This window comes from Polypterus senegalus, chromosome 5, assembly GCF_016835505.1.
Source record: "Polypterus senegalus isolate Bchr_013 chromosome 5, ASM1683550v1, whole genome shotgun sequence".
In the NCBI taxonomy this organism is placed as follows: Eukaryota; Metazoa; Chordata; class Cladistia; order Polypteriformes; family Polypteridae; genus Polypterus; species Polypterus senegalus.
The window spans coordinates 76,060,010-76,081,418 of NC_053158.1; the positions used below are offsets into that span (position 1 = coordinate 76,060,010).

The 21,409-nt window shown below is 36.4% G+C and overlaps 1 protein-coding gene across 4 annotated transcripts in view; it reads left to right on the top strand.

Annotated features, from left to right (window-relative positions):
* Positions 1–21,409, top strand: part of LOC120530374 (M-protein, striated muscle-like) — a 151,468-nt gene that overhangs the window by 31,232 nt on the left and 98,827 nt on the right. For all 4 annotated transcript variants that reach the window (XM_039754834.1, XM_039754835.1, XM_039754836.1 and 1 more), the window contains exons 6-10: positions 187–279; positions 6,621–6,709; positions 7,978–8,034; positions 9,913–10,074; positions 19,823–19,984. In XM_039754834.1, coding sequence (XP_039610768.1) covers positions 187–279; positions 6,621–6,709; positions 7,978–8,034; positions 9,913–10,074; positions 19,823–19,984 — 563 coding nt within the window. The remainder of the gene's footprint in view (positions 1–186; positions 280–6,620; positions 6,710–7,977; positions 8,035–9,912; positions 10,075–19,822; positions 19,985–21,409) is intronic.

A 21,409-nucleotide genomic window follows, 5' to 3' on the forward strand; every position in this document is an offset into this window, starting at 1 on the left:
CAATCACCCCTTCTTGTAATTGTTTCTTTGAAATATTATGGATTACAAACAGCCATATTTTCTGGATCTGCACATCATACTCAATTTCTCATGGAAATATAGAATTATCAGCTGCAGTGGACAATAAATGTGATACTAGTCCATCACAATCCACAATTTCTTTTCATCTTTTTGTTCAATTTCTAGGTACAAAAACAACGTTCCCATTGATACCCATGTTCATCCTGGCAAGTACAAAATTGAGAGTAGATACAGCGTGCACTCACTGGAAATCAACAGGTAAAAAAATGTCTACCGCTTGCCTTTACATAAATGAATTTTGGTGGGTTTTGTTGTTGCTGCATTTTGGATGCTAAATGTCAGAATCCTGGCTATTTTATTTATTTCTTATTGAATAATCTCTGGGCGCCCCAGGAATTTGAAATGGAATAAGCAGGTTTTGAGAATGTTATGTTATCTGAAGTAAATATACTTCAAAGAAGAGGGGCAGTACTTTGATAGTGGCTGGCGGGTTAGTGCTCACAGGTCTATGACACTACGTTCATATACTGACCTGTGTCCACCATGGGTTCTTCATAGGTATAACGATGTAGGGGTTGGGTTAACTGGACACAATAGTTTGTCCAGGTGTTGGTGTATGTGACATTTATTAATAATCATAATGCATATAATTTGCATTACTATATTCATGCTTTATTTTGCACTGTTTAACCTATTTCAAAATACTTTGTAATTCTACAATATTAATACAATCATAATTGTTGACATGGTGGGTATCTCAGGAAAATGACTTAAAATCTTGACCTAGTCACATCTTTTTGTAGAGATCTCTGTTACTGAGACCCCTTTCTTTTTTTTTTGCAATTATATTGATTTTATTGTAATCATTCCATACAAATACATCAATTTTTACAAATATAGGATTGAAAACAAATCAACCCCCACCCCTGAGAAAGAGAGCATGGCAAACAGAGTAAATCTTAAAGTTAGTAAAAAATAAGTAAATTGATGAGTTTAATAAGCGGATAAGGATAAATGGAGAAGAAAAAGAAATGGGAAGAGAATCTGCTTCCTCAGTACTTTAAAAGCTTATTCTAATATATTATTAATTAGATCCTGTCAGGTTTTGCAAAAGTTCTGTACAGATCCTCTAAGTGAGAATTAGATTTTTTCCAATTTCAACTAGTATAAAACATCAGTTACCCACTGACTTAAAAGAGTAGAGTTAGGATTCTTCCATTTTAGCAAGGTAAGTCTACATGCCAATAGTGTAGTAAAGGCAATCACAGTTTGTTTGTCCTTCTCCACTTTAAGCCCATCTGGAAGAACACCAAACACAGCTGTCAATGGGTTAGGAGGGATTGTAACACCAAGGCTGTCTGAAAGGAACTTAAAAATGTTTGTCCACAATGATGTTCATTTGGTTCAGGCCCAAAACATGTGAACCAGTGAGGCTGGAACTTGATTGCAGCGTTTGTAGATTTGATCTTGGCCTGGAAACATTTTGGACAATTTTAAACGAGACAGATGTGCTAGATATATCATTCTGAGTTGAATAATTGTATGCTTTGTGCATATGGAACTTGAGTGAATTCTCTGCATTGCTACCATCCACTCCTTTTCTGATATGTTGATCTTTTTCCCAGTGTCCTCTTGGATCTTTGAAAGAGAGGGACTGTAAAATAATTTTATATATTGCAGAAATGCTTTCTGAGTCCTCAGAACTGAGCAATATTTTTTCCAGCATAGAGGAAGGTGCAAGATGAGGAAAATTGGGCAGATTCTGTTTAACAAAGTTTCAAATTTGAAGGTAGTGAAAGAAATATGTTGCTGGAAAGTTAAATTTGGAATGTAATTGTTCATAGGATGCAAAGACATTGTCTATATAAAGATCTCTAATGATTTAATCCCAAATGTTTTCCAGATATTCAAAATTGCAAATGTTTATGAGGGTTGAAAAAGGTGGTTCTCATGCAGAGGTGCCACAGATAAAAGCTTCTCTATCTTAAAATACTTCCTACATTGGTTCCATATTCTGAGTGAGTGAAGCACAATTGGGTTGTTAGTATATTGGCAATAACTGGTATTTATTGGGGCACAAAGCAAAGAATATAAAGAAGTACTGCAGGATTTTATTTCTATTGTGGACCAGGCCTGTGTGTGTTCATCTATTTCTGTCCAAGTTTTTATAGCATGTATATTTGCTGCCCAGTAATAAAACTGAAAGTTAGGTAGTGCCATGCCACCTTCTGCCTTAGGTATTTGTAGGGTCACTCTTTGGATACGTGGATGTTTTAAATTCCAAATAAATGAGGTTATGGTTGAATCTGACTGCTTAAAAAATTATTTATTGATGTATATTGGAATGTTTTGAGACAACTTTTTAATGTCTTCCTCCTTCATCTCAGACATGAGTATGTAAAGTAGACTGGAGAAAATGAGCATGAGTGTGTGAATGTTACAGTCCTGCCCTGAACTGTGACCTCATCCTGAGTTGGTTCCTTCTTCGTGCTCAATGAGATAGTCAATTAGCTCCGCACTGTTCAGAAAAGGGGAGATTGATATGTTTGGATTAACATGATATCAAAATATTTTACAGCAAGATTGTGACAGTGACTAAAATGAAGGATATCTAGGTTAAGAGGATGTAATTTTTGCTTTATGTGTACTGGCATGTACATGGCATTGACCAAATATAGCCTACTTTACCTGCAGCTTACCGTATCGGTTAGGCAGGGAGAAACAAAGAAAATGTCAAATAGAAATGCAGGAGCGTTTGGATTTTAACTCTTGGGATATTCTCATTCACATTTATATTTTGATCAGGTGTTTATAGGCAGCTATAACTCTGTCCCAGTCCTATATAAATATTTCCTGACCCTTGATGTCAGGTTTGAATTGAGAATCAAGAAACAGATAATACATTTTTATTGAGTTATTTGTGTAATTGATTTATTCAAATTTTTAGTTTTACTTTCAATTACATCATTTTAGTTTACAACAACTAATGTTATGTCATGATCCACAATCAGGTTCTACATTTTGGTGTGATCATTAATATTTAAATTTTAATTATTAATAATAATAAATATGTAAGCCTGGGTCATATAAAATAATGAGGTCAATAGCATAGCATAGGATAATAAATTGGGTAGGCACTTATTTCTCTTTGAATTCACCATTTACCAAGAGCATAGGTATGATAAAAATCATTACAAGCTGGTGCCATCAACAGGACAATATTTCCCTCCAATAATACAGAAAGTTCTCGTGATCTTCTGTACCACGATCAAAATGTAGAAAAATCAATTTTCTAGAGGTGGCCTAGTTGTTCTTCACTTAATAGAACATTCTTGCTACCTTGCATAAATTTAAAATTCGACTGAAACACTGCATTACTTCAAGTGCTCTAAAACTTTGCTAGGGAACGTGTGGCCTGGTCAGCCCAGTCCACCATGTTGTACCGTGACTTTTAGTGGTATAAGCAAATTGGAAATGATTATAATAAAGTATCTTTGCTTTTGGCGAGTTGTATATTTGTAATCGCGTTTAAAGAAGAACAAAATTTCAAAGGACTTATAAAAAGGAAAACTCCTCAGTTCATTTTCTTGTACTGTAAAGTTCTCCTGAGAGCATTACACAAGATTTATTTTGGGAAATTTCACATAAACACCCTTTCAAAGTGGTAGTTCCAAGTGGGTGATTTAATGACAGCTTTATTAAATTATTTTGCTGAACCGTGATGGAATGCTGACCCTTTTAATCTTATTTTATTATATAAAATAAAAATCGCAATGGACTCAATCATAAAATAACATTTAGTGGTGGTGTTCTATATGGAACAATACAATAGCAGTTTAACATATTTCCTTTACTTATTATTTTTACAAATTAAACTACAACTAATCTAGAACTGATTCTTTTATGGGTCAGGACAAAAATCAACTGTGATCTTGCACTTCACCCAAACTTAAACTAGAAATGCATGTGAACAGACAGATGAGAGGGTATGTTATTATAAATGGCTATTCTACAAGTTCTCAATGCATGTTAATACAGCATTACTTTAATCGATGTCAAATGCTTTCTTTAAGTAGTAAAATTAAATACTGTGTACTTTTAATATAGTTTGGAGCAGCACAGTGGTGCAGTGGAACGGTTGGTGCTGCTACCTCACAAATACAGCATCTTGGTTTGAAATGCCTGTGCCTGCTAGGAATGAGAAGGTTGTCTTTGCTTCAGTAAATAAGTAAATCCTTTTGAAATTCTGGGACATTTAACCAAGAAATTGCCTCAAGTTTTATTTATGGATAAAGTTAGCGGTTGTCGTCAGATGTTATGATGTTACTATGCAATGTCTGAAGCATTTGTATAAGAAACTCTTCCCATAAAAATAAATCTTAACTTCCTGCGCTACTAAACAAAAAATAATCAAAGAGAGCACATCAAATTGTTTATTAGCTTAATAATTAGCTTATTAGTTAATTACCTTCTCTCGCTAGGGGAAAGTTCCTTTAGTTCAGCAGGTTAAGTTGCTCTTATTTCCATTGCATAGCTTGGCAGATAGCGAGCATGTAAGTGCAGTGCTAAGAGCTGCTCCCTGACAGATTCAGGAGACAGGGTTCAAATCACTGTCTGTGTGGAATCGGGCATTGCTCATATGTCTGCATAGATTTTTTTTTTCCAGGTACTGTGAGTTAATGTGCCAGGAACAGACTGGCACCCCATTTTGATATGGGTCCTTGTCTTCCTCTCAAAACAAAACTAAATTGGATTATGTGACTATGTGTGAATGAGTGTGTTTGAAATTATTTGATCAAATTGAGACTATAAATCTAAAAGCAAACACACCTGTAGTGGACTCAGCCCAATCTTGTTACAATACATTTTATAAATAATATCCTCAGAAGCAGAAATTGGCTATGTAATTCTGGGTGTTTGGTTGACTTAGCCCAAGTATGGATCCCGCGAGACTGTTTTTACCTTGCACTGTCAAGACAGGATCTGACCTAACAATATTATGCTGTATTATGTTATAATTTAACTGGGACGTAGTAGTAATAGTTTAATATTACACAGGAAGCCAAAAACAGGTCAAAATTCTGCCCATCCTTCCATTTGTTTTTCTTCCATTTTTTCCATTACATGGTCATGAGGAACCAAAGCCTATTCTGTCACTATCTGGCTGAAAACAGAACCCAACCTGACTAGGGATAAGGCCAACAAATCATTTAAACAATGTTTATTAGAACAACTTAGTTTGCAGGCTACAGATAGATAGGTGTAGTCACCCCTTCCTGCCTCGTAGTTAACATAATAACGTACAGTATGCTGCTCGTGTTTAGTCTTGACAATGCAGACCCAGCAAGTCCTTTGTAAGAGTTCTAAATATGGAACTGTGAGAAATTCTTGGACACAGAAGTCTATTTGTTGCCATGATGACATTGTGCAGGTATACAAGACAGTTGTCTCTGATTTTTCACTTACTGAGAGTGTTATGTGATCTGAGTTCTTTCTCCTCTTTCTTTGCGATAAAAGAGAGGTCATCTAAATATACCACAGAGCTATGCATCTGGAATTCTCTTAAGATAAAGACCAGATGCTTCTGTGTAATCTGTTCTAGTATTTTTTGATGTCCTTAATAAAGTGAAAGTAGGGTTAGGGTTAACCCTAATTTTGTTTAGAAATATACTGATCCCTATTGTTTTTTACTGTGTTAAGAGTAAAAATGACAATAGACAGTAATTAATGTGCATTTGGTACGTTTTCATTACTCTTACATACTTAGCTATATATATATATATATATATATATATATATATATATATATATATATATATATATATATATATATATATATATATATATATATATATATATTTGGGTATGATGCAGCATGTCATTTATCTAATTGGAATGATTTTGAAATAGTAATCACTGAGGACACATACCAGCAGCAGCTTTTATAGTCTATTTTGCAATACTTATGGTGGACCATACATGTCCAGAAAATTCTGGGTGAAAGAAATGTTATAGAAATAGCATATTACTACTGACATAATTTCTTACAAGGTTTTACCTTAGGTTTTTTTCTATTGATCTTCTTCAGATATTCCAGTTATTTCTTGAAGTGTACCCAGAAAATGTTATTTACAAGTGGAAAACACAGTAGATGTACACGACCAGCTGCCTTTCTGACTAAAATTAGACCGCTACAACACTGGGTTTTGTGGCCTTCATACACAGGCTATTAAAGTGTCATGTAGGGCTAGTCTGTAATTCCAGCTTAGTACTATGTTTAAGATACTCTGGCGATTAATTTTTCTAAGGTATGGTATAGATATTATTTGTAATTGTAAGATAAAGATAGTTTTCAGTAGTGCTATAATTATTTAATCTTATTTAATTAAATAAAATAGCAATGGCAGTAATTATGAAAGGCAAATTGTGAATGACAAATAATCAGTTATAATTAAAATAACTAACTTCAACAGTATTTTCTTGATGGGCGTAACAGCAGTATTTGTTAATCAAAGTAACATTTCCTCTTTTACAACAAGTCGTGTAGAACTGGGCAGTAAGAAGGATTCCTTTAAACTTTCTTATTTTACTTCTTCCAGATGTGACTTTGATGACACTGCACAGTATCGTGTTTCTGCAATGAATGTCAAAGGAGAGCTCTCAGCCTTCGCATCAGTTGTGGTGAAGAGTGAGTTTTAATTTCTCTCCCATTTATTTTCATCAGATATATCTTTCAACTCCTTGGTCTCAGTGGCCTCGTCTAAATCAATAATAGTCTTGCCTGGCGTTCATTTAAACAGTATTCTCTTCATGATTGCAACTTGGCAGGTTTATCTGTTTAATGGCCTACGATTAACTATATGCACTGTATGTTTATACTGTACAGTATCTATTAATAGTTTTTTGAGCTGTCATAATCTGCACTGTATTCAAAGTATTCTGGTAGTTTTACTTTTTTAACTTTAACCACAATGGAAAAGCAGAATCTGGAACTTATTGGATGGATAAATGGGCTTACAATATTTATTGACTCAGTTTATTCAATTGTCTCTTATCATGCTAATAGAAAGATTCAGCTCTACAGAGTAAAAGAAAGGACTTGTTTCCTGATATACCATTCAATTACTTTGTCTTTTTGTGGACAATAAAATTACCACCTGGGGTTTTCCAAGAATAAGCATAAATATAGCACTAAGCAATCCCATTTTGATCGGAAGTGTTAATTTTAGATTATTTAATAATCATCCAGAACAATGGTTAAACAAAGCCTTGGAAACAAAATTATAAAATTTTGTTGGTGCAGACAGATGGCGTGTGTTTTTTAAGAGGAATATTTTTGTTTTCAAAATTACAGTTGAAAAATTAATGAAGTGCCTATTTTAAGAAATTCATTTATTTTGTGGGTGAAGCACAGTGTCAGTTAGTGTTGTAGTCTTATACATCCTGTGATTTTGAATCCCTGGCCCGGGCACTGTGTGTCCAGAGTATTCAAATTCTTATCTTCATGGATTTCTTTTTCTGACTACTACAATTTCCCCCCACATCCTAACCATATGCTAACTGAGAACTTGTGCTGGGGTTAATTGGAGACTCTAGACTGGCTCAGTGTAAGTGATTGTGTAATTCTGTGGAATTAAGTCCTGAACTGGACTGGCACTGTGTCCACCTAATGCCCAGTGCTCCAGCTCTTGCAATCGATTAAAATGGTTAGAAATTGTATGGATCGATATTGATATTATTATAATAAATTAATTGCCATTTGGTTTTACTGACAGTCCAACCTATTAGTATATCGGAATGTTATAAGGTATTAATATTGTTAAAATATTAGTTGTGTTTAGAACAGTGCATACAGCGTAACCTCTGAACAGTCTTTACTGGTTTAAATCTACATTCAGAACCCTGTTTGTTTTTGCCTGATAAAACATTTTTTCGACTTTAAAATTTATTTTGTAGGATATAAAGGAGAAATTGAGGATTTTGATTTCACCCATATTTCAAAGCCTTCTTCATGTAAGTATAACTTATAATACATATTACAATAACTTGTAATGCTGAATAAACATCTAAAATGCAGAAATGGTCATGTTTCATATACAAAACAAATCAAGTAATATAACATGACATCATAGTATACTTTTTACAGAAAAAGTATAACAGTATATAATGTGTCCAGATTTTTAATAGCTCCATTTTCAAGAAGTACACTTTTTAGTGTAAACTATCCCAAATAAAGTGTTGTTCAAAATTAACTTCTGACATCAATGATGAATTAAAAATAATAAAGTGAACAACAGGCACAGAAGTTAGCACTCCTGCCTCATTAACCAAACCACTTTGTTCCAATTCCTGTATCCCTTCTCCTGCTGATTTTCCTTTAGGTACTTGTGTTTTCCTCCCACATCTGTGTACGTGCATGTCAGGATGACTGGTAATTCTAAACTGACCCCATGTGAATGTGAATGTAAGCGCAAGTGGGCACTGTGATACAATGGCACACTGTCCAGTGCTGATTTCAGCATCATTTCCAATGTTACTGGAATAATCTTCAGCACCAATGATTCTAAAATGGAGAAAGCAGGTTATTGCATGTGATGTTATGGCATATTATGTTAGGATGTGCATTCCTTTCTCTGGCTTGTTATGATTTTAAATTGGCAAGCTGAGGTACTTCTGTTTGGGTTTGCGTTTCAAAAATCTTCTGTACTTACGTCTCTCTACAATGTCATTTTTTCAGGATATGAGGAACCTAGTGAAACCTAATTTGTGTTTTATTTCTACTGTCTATAGTATAAAGGTTTGTGACGCTAGCTAAGAAATTTTATTTCTAACTTGACTTCTGCAACTGATGCAGGAAACGTCAATGGGAACAAACACACTTCACTGAGACAGTGGTGATATTATGGTCACTGCCTGCTTTCAGCCTGTTTCATCAGACAGTTAAGATCTGAGTCAAATCTTTGCTGATCTGTACCCCATTTTTTAACACTTGCTTTAGTTGTTCAGATCAATTGTGATTTGTGCAATGCTCATTTTTATTTGGGCAAAGCAGAGTCAAGCATACACTGGTCCATATACTAGACAGACAGTTTGCGCTGATGACACTGGTCAATGAGGTTTATTAAATTTAACTCAATCATAAAAATGGAAGAAACAAATGAATATTGCATTCAATGCAGAAGAGTGAAACTAAAATAAGAGTATATAAGCACCAAATAAGAAAGAAATATTCCTGTAATTTTCTCCATACCTTTCATATTGGTAAGTATTCAAATATGTCTTGATTACATTTAAATTAATGAGCATGCAAGTAATAGTGCCATTATTAATTACTTTGTCTTGTAATGAAAAAACACATTAAACCAGGCCATTGGCCAAGTCAAAGCTTCTCGTGTTAGTGGGAAAGTGACATGTTATTGAGGTGAAAGCAAAAATCGACACAATTGAATTGTTTCATTGATTGTGATGGTTTGCCTGAGCACATCTATTATATGTTTTCTAGATTTCATGGACACTGCAGTTTTTGTTGTCTCGCTGCTATAATCTTAGGCACTTAATGTATATGCCATGATAAAATAAGATGACCACTTGCATTAAGTAGCACCCAAACTTTAACATGTAATATTTAAGAAAAGACTCTGGTTTTGACTTTTGTTTTGTTTCAACCATGACTTTGGCTTTCTCCTTAAAGACTTTGATAAATGAATGATTTAATCTAACACAATGATCTTTGGATTTCAGTGGTCCTTTTGTTTTACTTGTAAAGAAAGATGCCCTAAACATCCTATTCCAACATTACTCCTATCACACTCTTGATTCTTTTTTTTTTAAACTAAGCTGATTCTATGTGTTACTTGTGGATGCAACCCTTTTATGTTTTTGTTTATCCAGGGGGGCTTCCATCTGCATATGGGAAGACATTTGAAGTCAATATTGTTGATAAGTTTGGAGTGTCCTTTGGACGAGAAGGGGAGACAATGAGTTTAGGATGTACAGTCATCGTTTACCCCGCAGTTAGGAATATACAGCCAGAAATTCAATGGTACAGAGATGGTAAGTGAAAACTGTAAAGGGCATGATGCTTTTGAATATGGACAAAAAAAACAACTGATATCTAGTAAAACAATCCAATTTGAAATAAATAATATATGTATCAGTGACTACATCTCATGGCATTAATCTTGCCCATATATAGTAACAGATCAATGAATGAGTCTTTTACACTAATTTGTTGAGTATGTCTAAGTGTGTTTGTGTTAAATTGATAGTTTGTTAGAGAATGATGAATACTGTTGCCCGTATTTTGCATGATTGCACTGATGCTTTATATGCATGGCCTTCACCAAATCTAGTCAGCTAAACAAAGTATACAAAAGGTAAGGTTTACTTTATATTCTAAAATGGTAAATGTATTCTGAAACAAAAGGAAAATATGAAGAACATGCAAACGGATTGTTATATGTTTTGTTATATATAGAGTTAAATTTTAAAGCAGAAAAGTAAATAAAGTACTTTAAATACAAAGTGTCCTTATATAGGGCGGCACGGTGGCGATGCTGCCTCGCAGTTAGGAGACCCGGGTTCTCTTACTCGGTCCTCCCTGCGTGGAGTTTGCATGTTCTCCCCGTGTCTGTGTGGGTTTCCTCCCACAATCCAAGGACATGCAGGTTAGGTGGACTGGCAATTCTAACTTGGTCCTAGTGTGTGCTTGGTGTGTTTGTGTGTGTCCTGCGGTGGGTTGCCACCCTGCCCGGGATTGGTTCCTGTGTTGGCTGGGATTGACTCCCGTGACCCTGTGTTCAGATTCGGCAGGTTAGAAGATGGATGGATGGATGGGTGTCCTTATATAGCACATGCCATAGTTTTGAGGAGTTGTCAATTAAAAATAGTTGTTTATGTAAGTAAGCTTTGTGATAGATTGGCACTTCATCTGTCATTGGTTTCCTGCCCTGCGCTAAAGCAGCTGGCTCCATACGGCTCTGAAACATTGGTTTAATCCCTCTCAATAAACGATGGGTGAATCTATTCCACTCAAGAATGCCTTGGTTCAGTTGTTTAAACTATATGACACTTGGGATATGAGCTATAAATTAAGGACAAAAATAACCCCTTGAGTGATTATTAAGAAATGTATGGGAAAAAGAAGCCACTCAGTCTACATAGACTCTCTAGCACACAACAGAGTGTAAGTAGCAGGCAGTTCTATTAATTTACGAAAGGAGGAAACAGGGAACACATGGTACCTAATTCATGAATTGTTAACCCACATGAACACACACAAAACAGCTGATAGAAAGCATATGCTAAAAATGTATATACATAAAATTCTAAGTGTTTGTTTGTCTAGTAGCTTTTAACACAGAGATATTTTTGCATATTTGTTGCTCTTGGTCCAACTTAATATATAGGCTATATGGCATGTGGGGTAGAGGGGTTGTAATGAAAGGGGCAACTCAAAAACCAGTGCAGATGTGGGGACTACAATTCCTGTCAGCCAGCAGCAGGAGTGCACTGGGGCTGATGGGAGAACACTGTTATCAGCACACAACGTTTTGCACTGGCTAAACCACAGGTTCAACTTTTTTTTCTTGATTAATTTTGATAACAATTGATAACAATTCTATATTCTTGCTGGAAATATAGCTTTTGTTTAAGAGTATGTTACTTTGTTTTGTCTAACTGTGGATTGTATTTAGCCATTGTGAGACTTGCCCGGACACCACCAGTCGGATACCACATCTTTATAAAATACACACGTTTCTTAAAGCACAAATAAACAGTCCTAAAAACAACACAGTGCCCCTGCACCAATCACCTCTTCTCCGGGCTTTATATTCAATGTCCGTGGCCGCCTTTCCTCTCCTTATGGGAGCTTCATCCTGCTCCCGCTCCCGACTCTAGCTCCTCGATTGTAGGAAGGCGGCCCCTTTTATTCCGACCGGATGTGCTCCAGGTGTCTGATGACGTCCTTCTGGCAGCACTTCCTGGTGTGGCGGAAGTGCTGCCCTTTGTACCAGAAGCACTCCGGGCGTCCCTGGAAGGCTCTTCCTCCATCTTGCCAGGCGTGGCGGAATTAAACGTTTCCCGGGTTCCCTGAAGCTTGAGGCGCCCCCAGGCGGTGCCCACGGGTTCCACCGGGTTGGAATCTCCTTGCTCCTCTCCCGTGGTCCTCTCCTAACCAAGGGCGGTTGCCCCCTCGTGACCCGGAAGCTATCAATGCCACCTTCCAGTCCTTCCAGGCATCCCGGCTGGGTAAGTACCCCAGCTATCTGTGGCACCATGTTTTTGCCCATTTATTTTCTTTTAGACCCTTTTCTGAGAAATATACCGGGCTGTATGATGTTAGTAAATCCTTAAGGAATAATGATGTTCCTTTTGGTTTCAATCCTCCAAAAACTTTTAATACTCCAAAACACCCTTTTTAGTGAGTTTTACAGTTGTGAAATTGCATGCCAAATGAAGTTTAGTATCAATTTTGTGAAACTGTATCTGTACCTATTCTTTTGTGATGGTACATTACAAAGAAGTTTAGAAAATGCATGGACAGACATTTATCCAAGTCCATTTTATGATTTGGCGACTTGTAGCATTTTTAAATCAACGTTGACTGAATCAGCTTTGAATCTTCTTTATAACATTATGGAATACCACCACTGGTGCTCTCTCCTGGAATAATGCAGTGACTGGACCAATGTCTGTAAACTCCAATCACCCCTCCAGCCCCCTTACTGTAGATGCTTTCCATTGTCCATTGATTCAATTATTCAATAAGCCATCCAATTTATTAATGTGGAATTAAACATACATTTATGAAATCACACTAAACAAGAAAATGCAAAGAAGTAGCAAGAAATTATGGCAAAAATGGAATTCAATCATACACAAAAGGTACAAATACTCAATTCATGAGAGCAAAGAAATTAGAGAGGTAGTGTAGATGATGGATAGGAAACTATCATTTCAGCCATCAATGGTCTAAATTTTAAAAAGCATGTAAATATGTTCTTTCTTACCTAAACTTATTTTATAAAAATACTCAGCCAACGACAGGTACTTTGGCTAGTTTACAATAGGAATGCTTATAATCTGTTTGACTACAAGGTTATTTGACAATGCCTACTGCAATGCAGAAATTACAAAACTGACACAACTAAAATCAAGCAGCAACAAATACAAACCTTCATGAAACAAATTTTACCTTTTACTGAAGAGTACAGAAATACAACAATCAAGTTCATTATGTGTATATAGAGTACATTGACATTTTTACTTTCACGTCTCCCTTGGATTAGTAACAGCAATGCAATATAAACAAAAAACTAAAAAAAAAAACAATAAGCAAGGCATCAACCATTGAATGAAACTAGGGGCTAGCACCGAGTCATGGGTTCAAATGTCTTCCTTCTTATTAATAATGTTAACGTAACAGGCAGGTAAGTATGATCAAAGTATAATCACTGCAGCAATACAATCCTCTTCCTCCACTCTCCTCCTGAAAAGCCTTGTCTATCACCTTCTAACTGTGACTGTCCAGTCAAGGTGATGCAGCAACTTTTTTCTTCGACCCGGGAGTACATCCAGGGCTAGGACATGGTCTGTCAGAGGCACTTCCAGGTCAGACTGCAGTCCCACGAAGCAGGGACAATATTGCCCTGCAGCACACCCTGGTGGAACCCATGGAACCCAACAGGACTCTACTCCAGGACTCTAATTCCCATGATTCCCTGTGGGTATCCAAAGGCTACCAGATTCTCAGGAACACTGTCTCCTAGCTTATCGGTGGTTACAATACCCATATGCTGTTGTCTGCCCCTGTCCTTCCAACATACTGGCCTCTCTGCTGGGTAAGGATTCTTGCTCCCATCTAGTCAGAGAGTTTGTCCTTCTAGATTCCTTTATGGTGGTGTCCCGACAGGAATCACCCTCTAGGACACCCATCCATCTCCAGTGGCACATACAATATATAGTATAATGTATGTAATATATTGTATATATATGTATGAACATGTATCTGTTTGAGCACGTATTAAACAGTTTTGCTTCTGAAGCATGTTTTTGAGCTTTTTAATGTTGCACAAAATTACTTGTCCTCCTTTATTTTAAAAAGTGAATATTTCACTAAACTATAGACAGACCAAACTTTAAAAAAAGAATGAACATTAAACTACTGTATATTTAGTTAAATAAAAACTTCACACATTATAGTTACTGAAGTACAGAATTATAGATTAAAATCAATTAACATGAATATTATAAGACATCAGAGATAACTTTTCCCATAACCCTTAACTGGATTAAACAGGTTTGCAATACTTAACTTTAGACATAGAAAAACTGTTGGTACTCCATGCAGTCCAAAAGGGAGGGACAATGACAATGGCGAATAATAGTGCTTAAACTGGTTTTCTTTTTGGTTTCATTTTCAAGAGTAACCTTACAATACCTCTTTGCCTTGGTCACGGTTGTAGTATATCTAACATTACTCAAGTTCATAATACGTTCCTCTAGGCTGGGTAAGCAACAGGCACCACATTGAGAGATAGCAGTGATTGTCTGGAAATTACTACGGAACAGCTAAGGAATCTCAGATGGTCTTACCAGGATAACACTATGGGGTATCCTCTCAACATTTTGGACATTTCTACCTTTTTAGCTTTGGAATTCTAATATATATACAAGAGCTCTTCAACCACCACACAGGAGGCTGTGCAGATATAGTGGGAAATGGATTTAACCAAGTTTGTCATTCAGAGTATTTACAAATATCTCAGAAATTAGTAACTTCTATGAAGAATACATTTTCTTCTTCTTTAAACTCTTCTTTAAAGTTAATATTCCTGTTATGGGTTCTCTGTTAACCCTGGGGTGTAATAGGTTGACATGATGTAACTGTTATTTTTACAGCTTATCATGTTACACCATAATATTATTTACATCTCCAGTCCTCTTTAAGTGCATAAGGCCACCCTTGGCACTAAGGTCAGAAACTAGGAATACGTAACATGTCTCTGTCCCCTGGCTGAAATTTATAGCATATGGCATTGTAATTTTAACAGCAGCATTCTGAAACAGGATCTTTTGAATTGTTCCATATTTTTTTTTAACAAAGCATATTTTTTTGGAGCATGTGACTGATACTTCAGAAAATAAACTTCTTAAATCTCTCTTGAAATACCCAGAAACTGAGCAACTCAAATGGAAAAAAAAAAAAAACATGTGGTACGCTAAACAAAAAAGGCGGTGCGTTGAGTCTTTCTGATCAGTATGTGTTGCCTTTGTAAATATCAGTTTTACTGTTTTATTGATGCACTCAAAATATTATCAGCCATTGGATGTTTTATTTTTAATAGTCTCTTAATGTCTTTAAACAAATGCAAAGAAAATGTGGTGTAATGGTCAGCCTTTTGTTCCTTGTTTTATTGTTCGTAAAATAGTTCTGCATTTGATACTTAGATGACAGCACTTGTCTTATGATTAACAATGTAAATAGTTGGAAGGAAGAGGAAATATTGGATAGACAACACATCTAAGCGAATGTTATGGTAATTACTCACCATTCTTTGTTACCTGTTTGAAAGAAAGCTCTTTCACTCTGAATTCACAAATTAAGCTGGAGCTTGCCACAATTTCCTGATTCAGTGAACTTTTGTGAATATTGTAATGGCACTGATGAGCTGCATCAGACTTGGGATTTCTTCATCATAACAACAACAATATTTATTTATATAGCATATTTTCATACAAACAGTAGCTCTAAGTACTTTACATAATAAAGAATAGAAAAATAAAAGACACAATAAGAAAACAAAATAAATCAACATTAATTAACATCGAATAAGAGTAAGGTTCAATGGCTAGGGGAGATAGAAAAAAACAAAAAAACTCCAGACGGCTGGGTTAAAAATAAAATCTGTAGGGATTCCAGACCATGAGACCGCCCAGTCCCCTCTGGGCATTCTACCTAACATAAATGAAACAGTCCTCTTTGGATTTAGGGTTCTCACGGAAGGGCTTGATGATGATGATGGTCACGTAGACTTCTGCCTTTTAATCCGTCCATCATTGTTTGAGCATCATGAAGCTTTGAGTAGGTGGAGGTGGCAGCCACCACCACAAAGAAACCGGAAAAAGAAACAGAAAAGAGAGTAGGGGTCAGTACCGATTTTAGAGCCACCATGAATAGTTATTTTGAGGAGATTGAACATATAGAGTATCAGGATTAAGTTAAATTACAATTAAAATGAAGTTATAGAAAGGCCATGTTAAAGTAATGTGTTTTCAGCAGTGTTTTAAATGCTCTACTGTATCAGCCTGGCGAATTCCTATTGGCAGGCTATTCCAGATTTTAGGTGCATAGCAGCAGAAGGCCGCCTCACGACTTCTTTTAAGTTTTGTTCTTGGAATTCTAAGGAGATATTCATTTGAGGATCTGAGGTTACGATTTGGAATATAAGATGTCAGACATTCCAATATATAAGATGGGGCGAGATTATTTAAGGCTTTATAAACCATAAGCAGAATTTTAAAGTCAATTCTGAATGACACAGGTAACCAGTGTAGTGACATTAAAACTGGTGTGATGTGTTCTGATTTTCTTTTCCTAGTTAGGATTCTAGCAGCTGCATTCTGCACTAGTTGCAAACGATTTATATCTTTTTTGGGTAGTCCAGAGAGGAGTGCATTACAGTAATCTAGTCGACTGAAAACAAACGCATGAACTAATTTCTCAGCATCTTTCAGTGATATAAGAGGTCTAACTTTAGCTATGTTTCTTAATTGAAAAATGCTGTCCTAATGATCTGATGAATATGTGATTTAAAATTCAGATTACAGTCAACAATCACCCCTAAACTTTTTACCTCCGTCTTGACTTTTAATCCTAATGTATCCAGTTTATTTCTAATAGCCTCATTGTATCCATTATTGCTGATCACTAAAATTTCAGTTTTCTCTTTATTTAACTTGAGAAAATTACTATTCATCCATTCTGAGATACAAGTCAGACATTGTGTTAGTGAATCAATAGAATCGGGTCATCAGGTGCTATTGATAAGTACAGCTGTGTGTCATCAGCATAGCTGTGGTAGCTCACGTTGTGCCCTGAGATAATCTGACCTAACGGAAGCATGTAGATTGAGAATAACAGCGGACCCAGGATAGAGCCTTGTGGAACACCATATTGGATATCATGTGTCTTCGAGTTGTAATTCCCACAACTAACAAAAAATTTTCTCCCTGTCAGGTAGGATTCAAACCAATTTAAGACTGTGCCAGAGAGGCCCACCCATTGACTAAAGCGATTTCTAAGAATGTTGTGATCAATGGTGTCAAATGCAGCACTCAGATCTAAGAGGATGAGAACAGATAAATGGCCTCTGTCTGCATTCACTCGCAAATCATTTACTACTTTAACGAGTGCAGTTTCTGTGCTGTGATTTGTTCTAAAACCCGACTGAAATTTATCAAGAATAGCATGCATGTTTATTGAGGTGGTCATTTAGCTGCATAATGACTGCCTTCTCTAAAACTTTACTTAAGAAAGGCAGGTTAGAGATGGGTCTAAAATTTTCAAGAGCTGAGGGGTCGAGATTATGTTTCTTAAGTAGGGGTTTAACTACAGCAGTTTTAAGACAGTCTGGGAAGACCCCAGTATCTAGTGACGAATTTACTATGTCCAGAACATTATCAGTTAGCACGCCTGATACTTCTTTGAAAAACCTTTGAAACATCATCATTCGTTAGTAGCAGCACAAGCTGGAATTCTGTCAATCAACTCAGCAACTTCAGTGCCAGATGCAGGACAGCATATGTGATCTCCAACTACTGCAGCTAAAAAACTGAAAAGAGTGATGAAAAGAGCAAATATCCAATGGATCTGCGCTGGAGAGTACCATGTAGTGCTTCAATGTAGTATGGCTGCTGTTTAGATTATACTACAAGCATCAGAGATAAGAATAGTACACCATAGGGATACCAAAATAAGTAAATAGATCATTTGACGGCCCTTTAGTAATAACTTTACCAAAAGCACTTTGAAAGAGAATAGTGTCCAAGTATCCCATGGCATATTCCACAATTAATATGCAATGGTGCCTATAATAGATGTTTCATATGGCTATCTCATAACCATAGCTATTCAATTAATAGAATATCTATTATTTGAAAGTGTACTAAGTGCCTTTATGATTATCTTAGAGCCCCTGTGAGTTGATGTTTAGGAGAAAAGATAGTGTGTTGCTCTGTTTGTGATATAATACCAAAACTGATTTTGTTGCTGCTGCTGACTGGCACCTAAAACAACAAAACATATAATGATAAAAATTAACTATAAGAGGCAGATTACTCAAGGAGATGATGAAGAATAGAGTATAGTTTTCCATAATAAAGTAAAACCAGTTTCAAAAGCATTTGTTGCAAAAATATTTGTTCAGCAATGCAAGTGGCACATAAGATCATCTGGCTGTATTTAAAGACTAGAACAGAACTCAGATTAACCAAGGTTGTGATACAGCAAGATGGTGATGGCATCATACTTGTGAATGGCATGTAACTTTGAAAGTCAGAGGCAGAATTAGAAAAGTAAAATGTTGGATAAGTTAAATATTAGTGAAAGAACCTGTTGTCCAGAAATACGTTTGGAAAAATGATGGCAGTAATTCAATTCAAAGACAGAGAAAGTAAAAGAAAGTTCACCAGCATTTAAAATGAAGTGATTAAGGTTAGAGCCTAGCAACATTTAAAAATGTAGTAAATAACATTTTAGGCAACACAAAGTCGTGCAAGTGAAGTAGAGTTCAGGGTACAACACCAAAGTTAATCACTGAGTAGAATGGGATTACCTGAAAAATTCAAAGAATAAGTACAAGACTGGGCAGCATTGGTGCTGGTGTGTGAAGAATTTCTGCTGCTAAATTTGGATGGGATGGAGCAGCAGGTAGCCTGTCGAGGCCTGGTCATCCAATAACCATGAGTCCACATGCAACAAGAACAGTGAACAGCTATATAATGATGTAGACACAAAATACCTTGCACCAAACATCTCAAAGATGGAATCAAATGAGTGGTTACAGCTACAATACTTATGGGCAGACACTGCTTGAGGATGCAGGGTCAGGATTCAGTAAATTAGTTTAAAATGCTAGCAAGCTCATTCTACAAAGACAGATGAACCATTAAAACTAGTAGAAATTCTCTTACACACCAAGAACTATTTGAAGCACTAAAACAGAAACAAATGTTTAAAAGGGCAGACAAATATCTGAAAGATCCAAAGCACGAATAAAGAACAGTGAAACATTTTCTGGGGGATTTGCCCTGCTTAAGTATATAGCCCCTCAATCATAAGACTGTCTGATAATCAAAGCTATTTTGTAAACTGTTTGCATAGCTGGGTCTAAGAGTATGTAGCATTTCAAATAACAGAAGGAACATGGGGAGAAGAGTGAAATCAAATGAGAAAACCTACACTTATGATGGTGTAAAAGAAGACTGTATACAAGGCCAACTCTGGGTGTCACTATGCTGATTGATTAGATACCATACTTAACTTGGATATAGGACAACGGAATTATGGACCAGAATTTCAATGTCATGGTAAACTTGAAAGGCTATCCATTTCTGTGAGTTATTTTTGATACTGTCACTGACAAGCAAAACCTCCTACATAAGCTAATAGTCATAACAAGATTGTTGTAGTAAGTGATGTAGTGCAAAATCTGTCATAAAACAAGGCTGGTGGAAATTAATAGCTTTTTTGCAAAGCTATATATTATGTATTTACTGTATGTAACTTTCATTCCAGATGTTCTTCTTGAACCATCAAAATGGGTACAGATGCACTGGAGTGGTGAACGTGCTACATTGACCCTCAATCACTTGAACAAGGAAGACGAGGGCCTATACACTATGCGTGTGGTGACCAAATCGGGATATGACACCTATAGTGCTTATGTGTTTGTCCGAGGTAAGGCAAAAAGCTTTCTATGTGTTTTAATAATTTATGTGATTTTTTTATATTTAACATGAACATGTTATTATTTACGGCATGGTGGCGCAGTGGGTAGCGCTGCTGCCTCACAGTTAGGAGACCCGGGTTCGCTTCCCAGGTCCTCCCTACGTGGAGTTTGCATGTTCTCCCCATGTCTGCGTGGGTTTCCTCCAGGTGCTCTGGTTTCCTCCCACAGTCCAAAGACAATGCAGGTTAGGTCCCTAGTGTTTGCTTGGTGTGTCTGTGTGCCCTGCGGTGGACTGGCGCCCTGCCCGGGGTTTGTTTCCTGCCTTGCGCCCTGTGTTGGCTGGGATTGGCTCCAGCAGACCCCCGTGACCCTGTTGTTAGGATATAGCGGGTTGGATAATGGATGAATAGATGCTATTATTTAAGGAAATGATGAAATTCCAATAACAAACACAAGTTCCAATATCTGACTAGGCTTTCAAATGTTTCATCCTTTACAGCAATGAACCCCACTTTAAAAAATGTGGTAATGTACTTATTTTCCTGAGCTCCATTCTCAAGAAAAAAACGAAATTTTTTTTGTTCACCATACAAACAAAATGGTATTTATAACACATCACTTTTTTAAACCAACTTAAAACAAATCAGGATCAAAGTAGACCCAAGCTTGCCCTGGCAGCATTATGTGTAAGGGAGGAAGATACCAGTACATGACTGCAAGGCCCACTTGTGCACACGGCCAAATAAGACCAACTTAGTATCACTAGTTAACTGACACTCATTTTTTTGGGGATGTGTAGAGAAAAACCCATGTAGACATAGGCATTTGACCCTATCATTAATTTAGCTAAATATGAAATAATTCACAACCGAGACCAGGAAGGATTAGGTGAGTTATCTCCTTTTGAATCAGACCTACAGTTCTGTGATTATTTTTACTTATCCAATGTGGTGAAGCAGCAGCTGAGTTTATCACCAAACCCCGGGGTTTACCTCACCTATAGTTATAAACTATGGGCATTTACCAAAAATATACAATTAGTACGTGACATATGAAAAACAGGTTGCCTGCAGAGCTAGACTTACTGTTCATGACAGTGCAAAGAGCCTGTCCGTTGGACAGCCTTTCAAAGTGGAACTGCCCAAACCACTAAGAGAAAGCCCCGCTGCACACACAGGACATGCTGGTACAAAAACACAGCCTGTAACATTTCTGGAAGGTTTTGCAGGTAAAAAGGAATTCTGTACGGCACTTTTCAATTTGTACCCACCCTCATTTGAGAAATAGCATAAAATAGATGGAAAGATGTATAATAAAAATACTTAAAACAATTTTTCTGCTAGAGGGTTCTCAGCAAACTATGATACAATAATTTTAGCTATGTTGGAGATATTTTATTATTACTCTTTTTTATTCAACTCAATAATACTTTT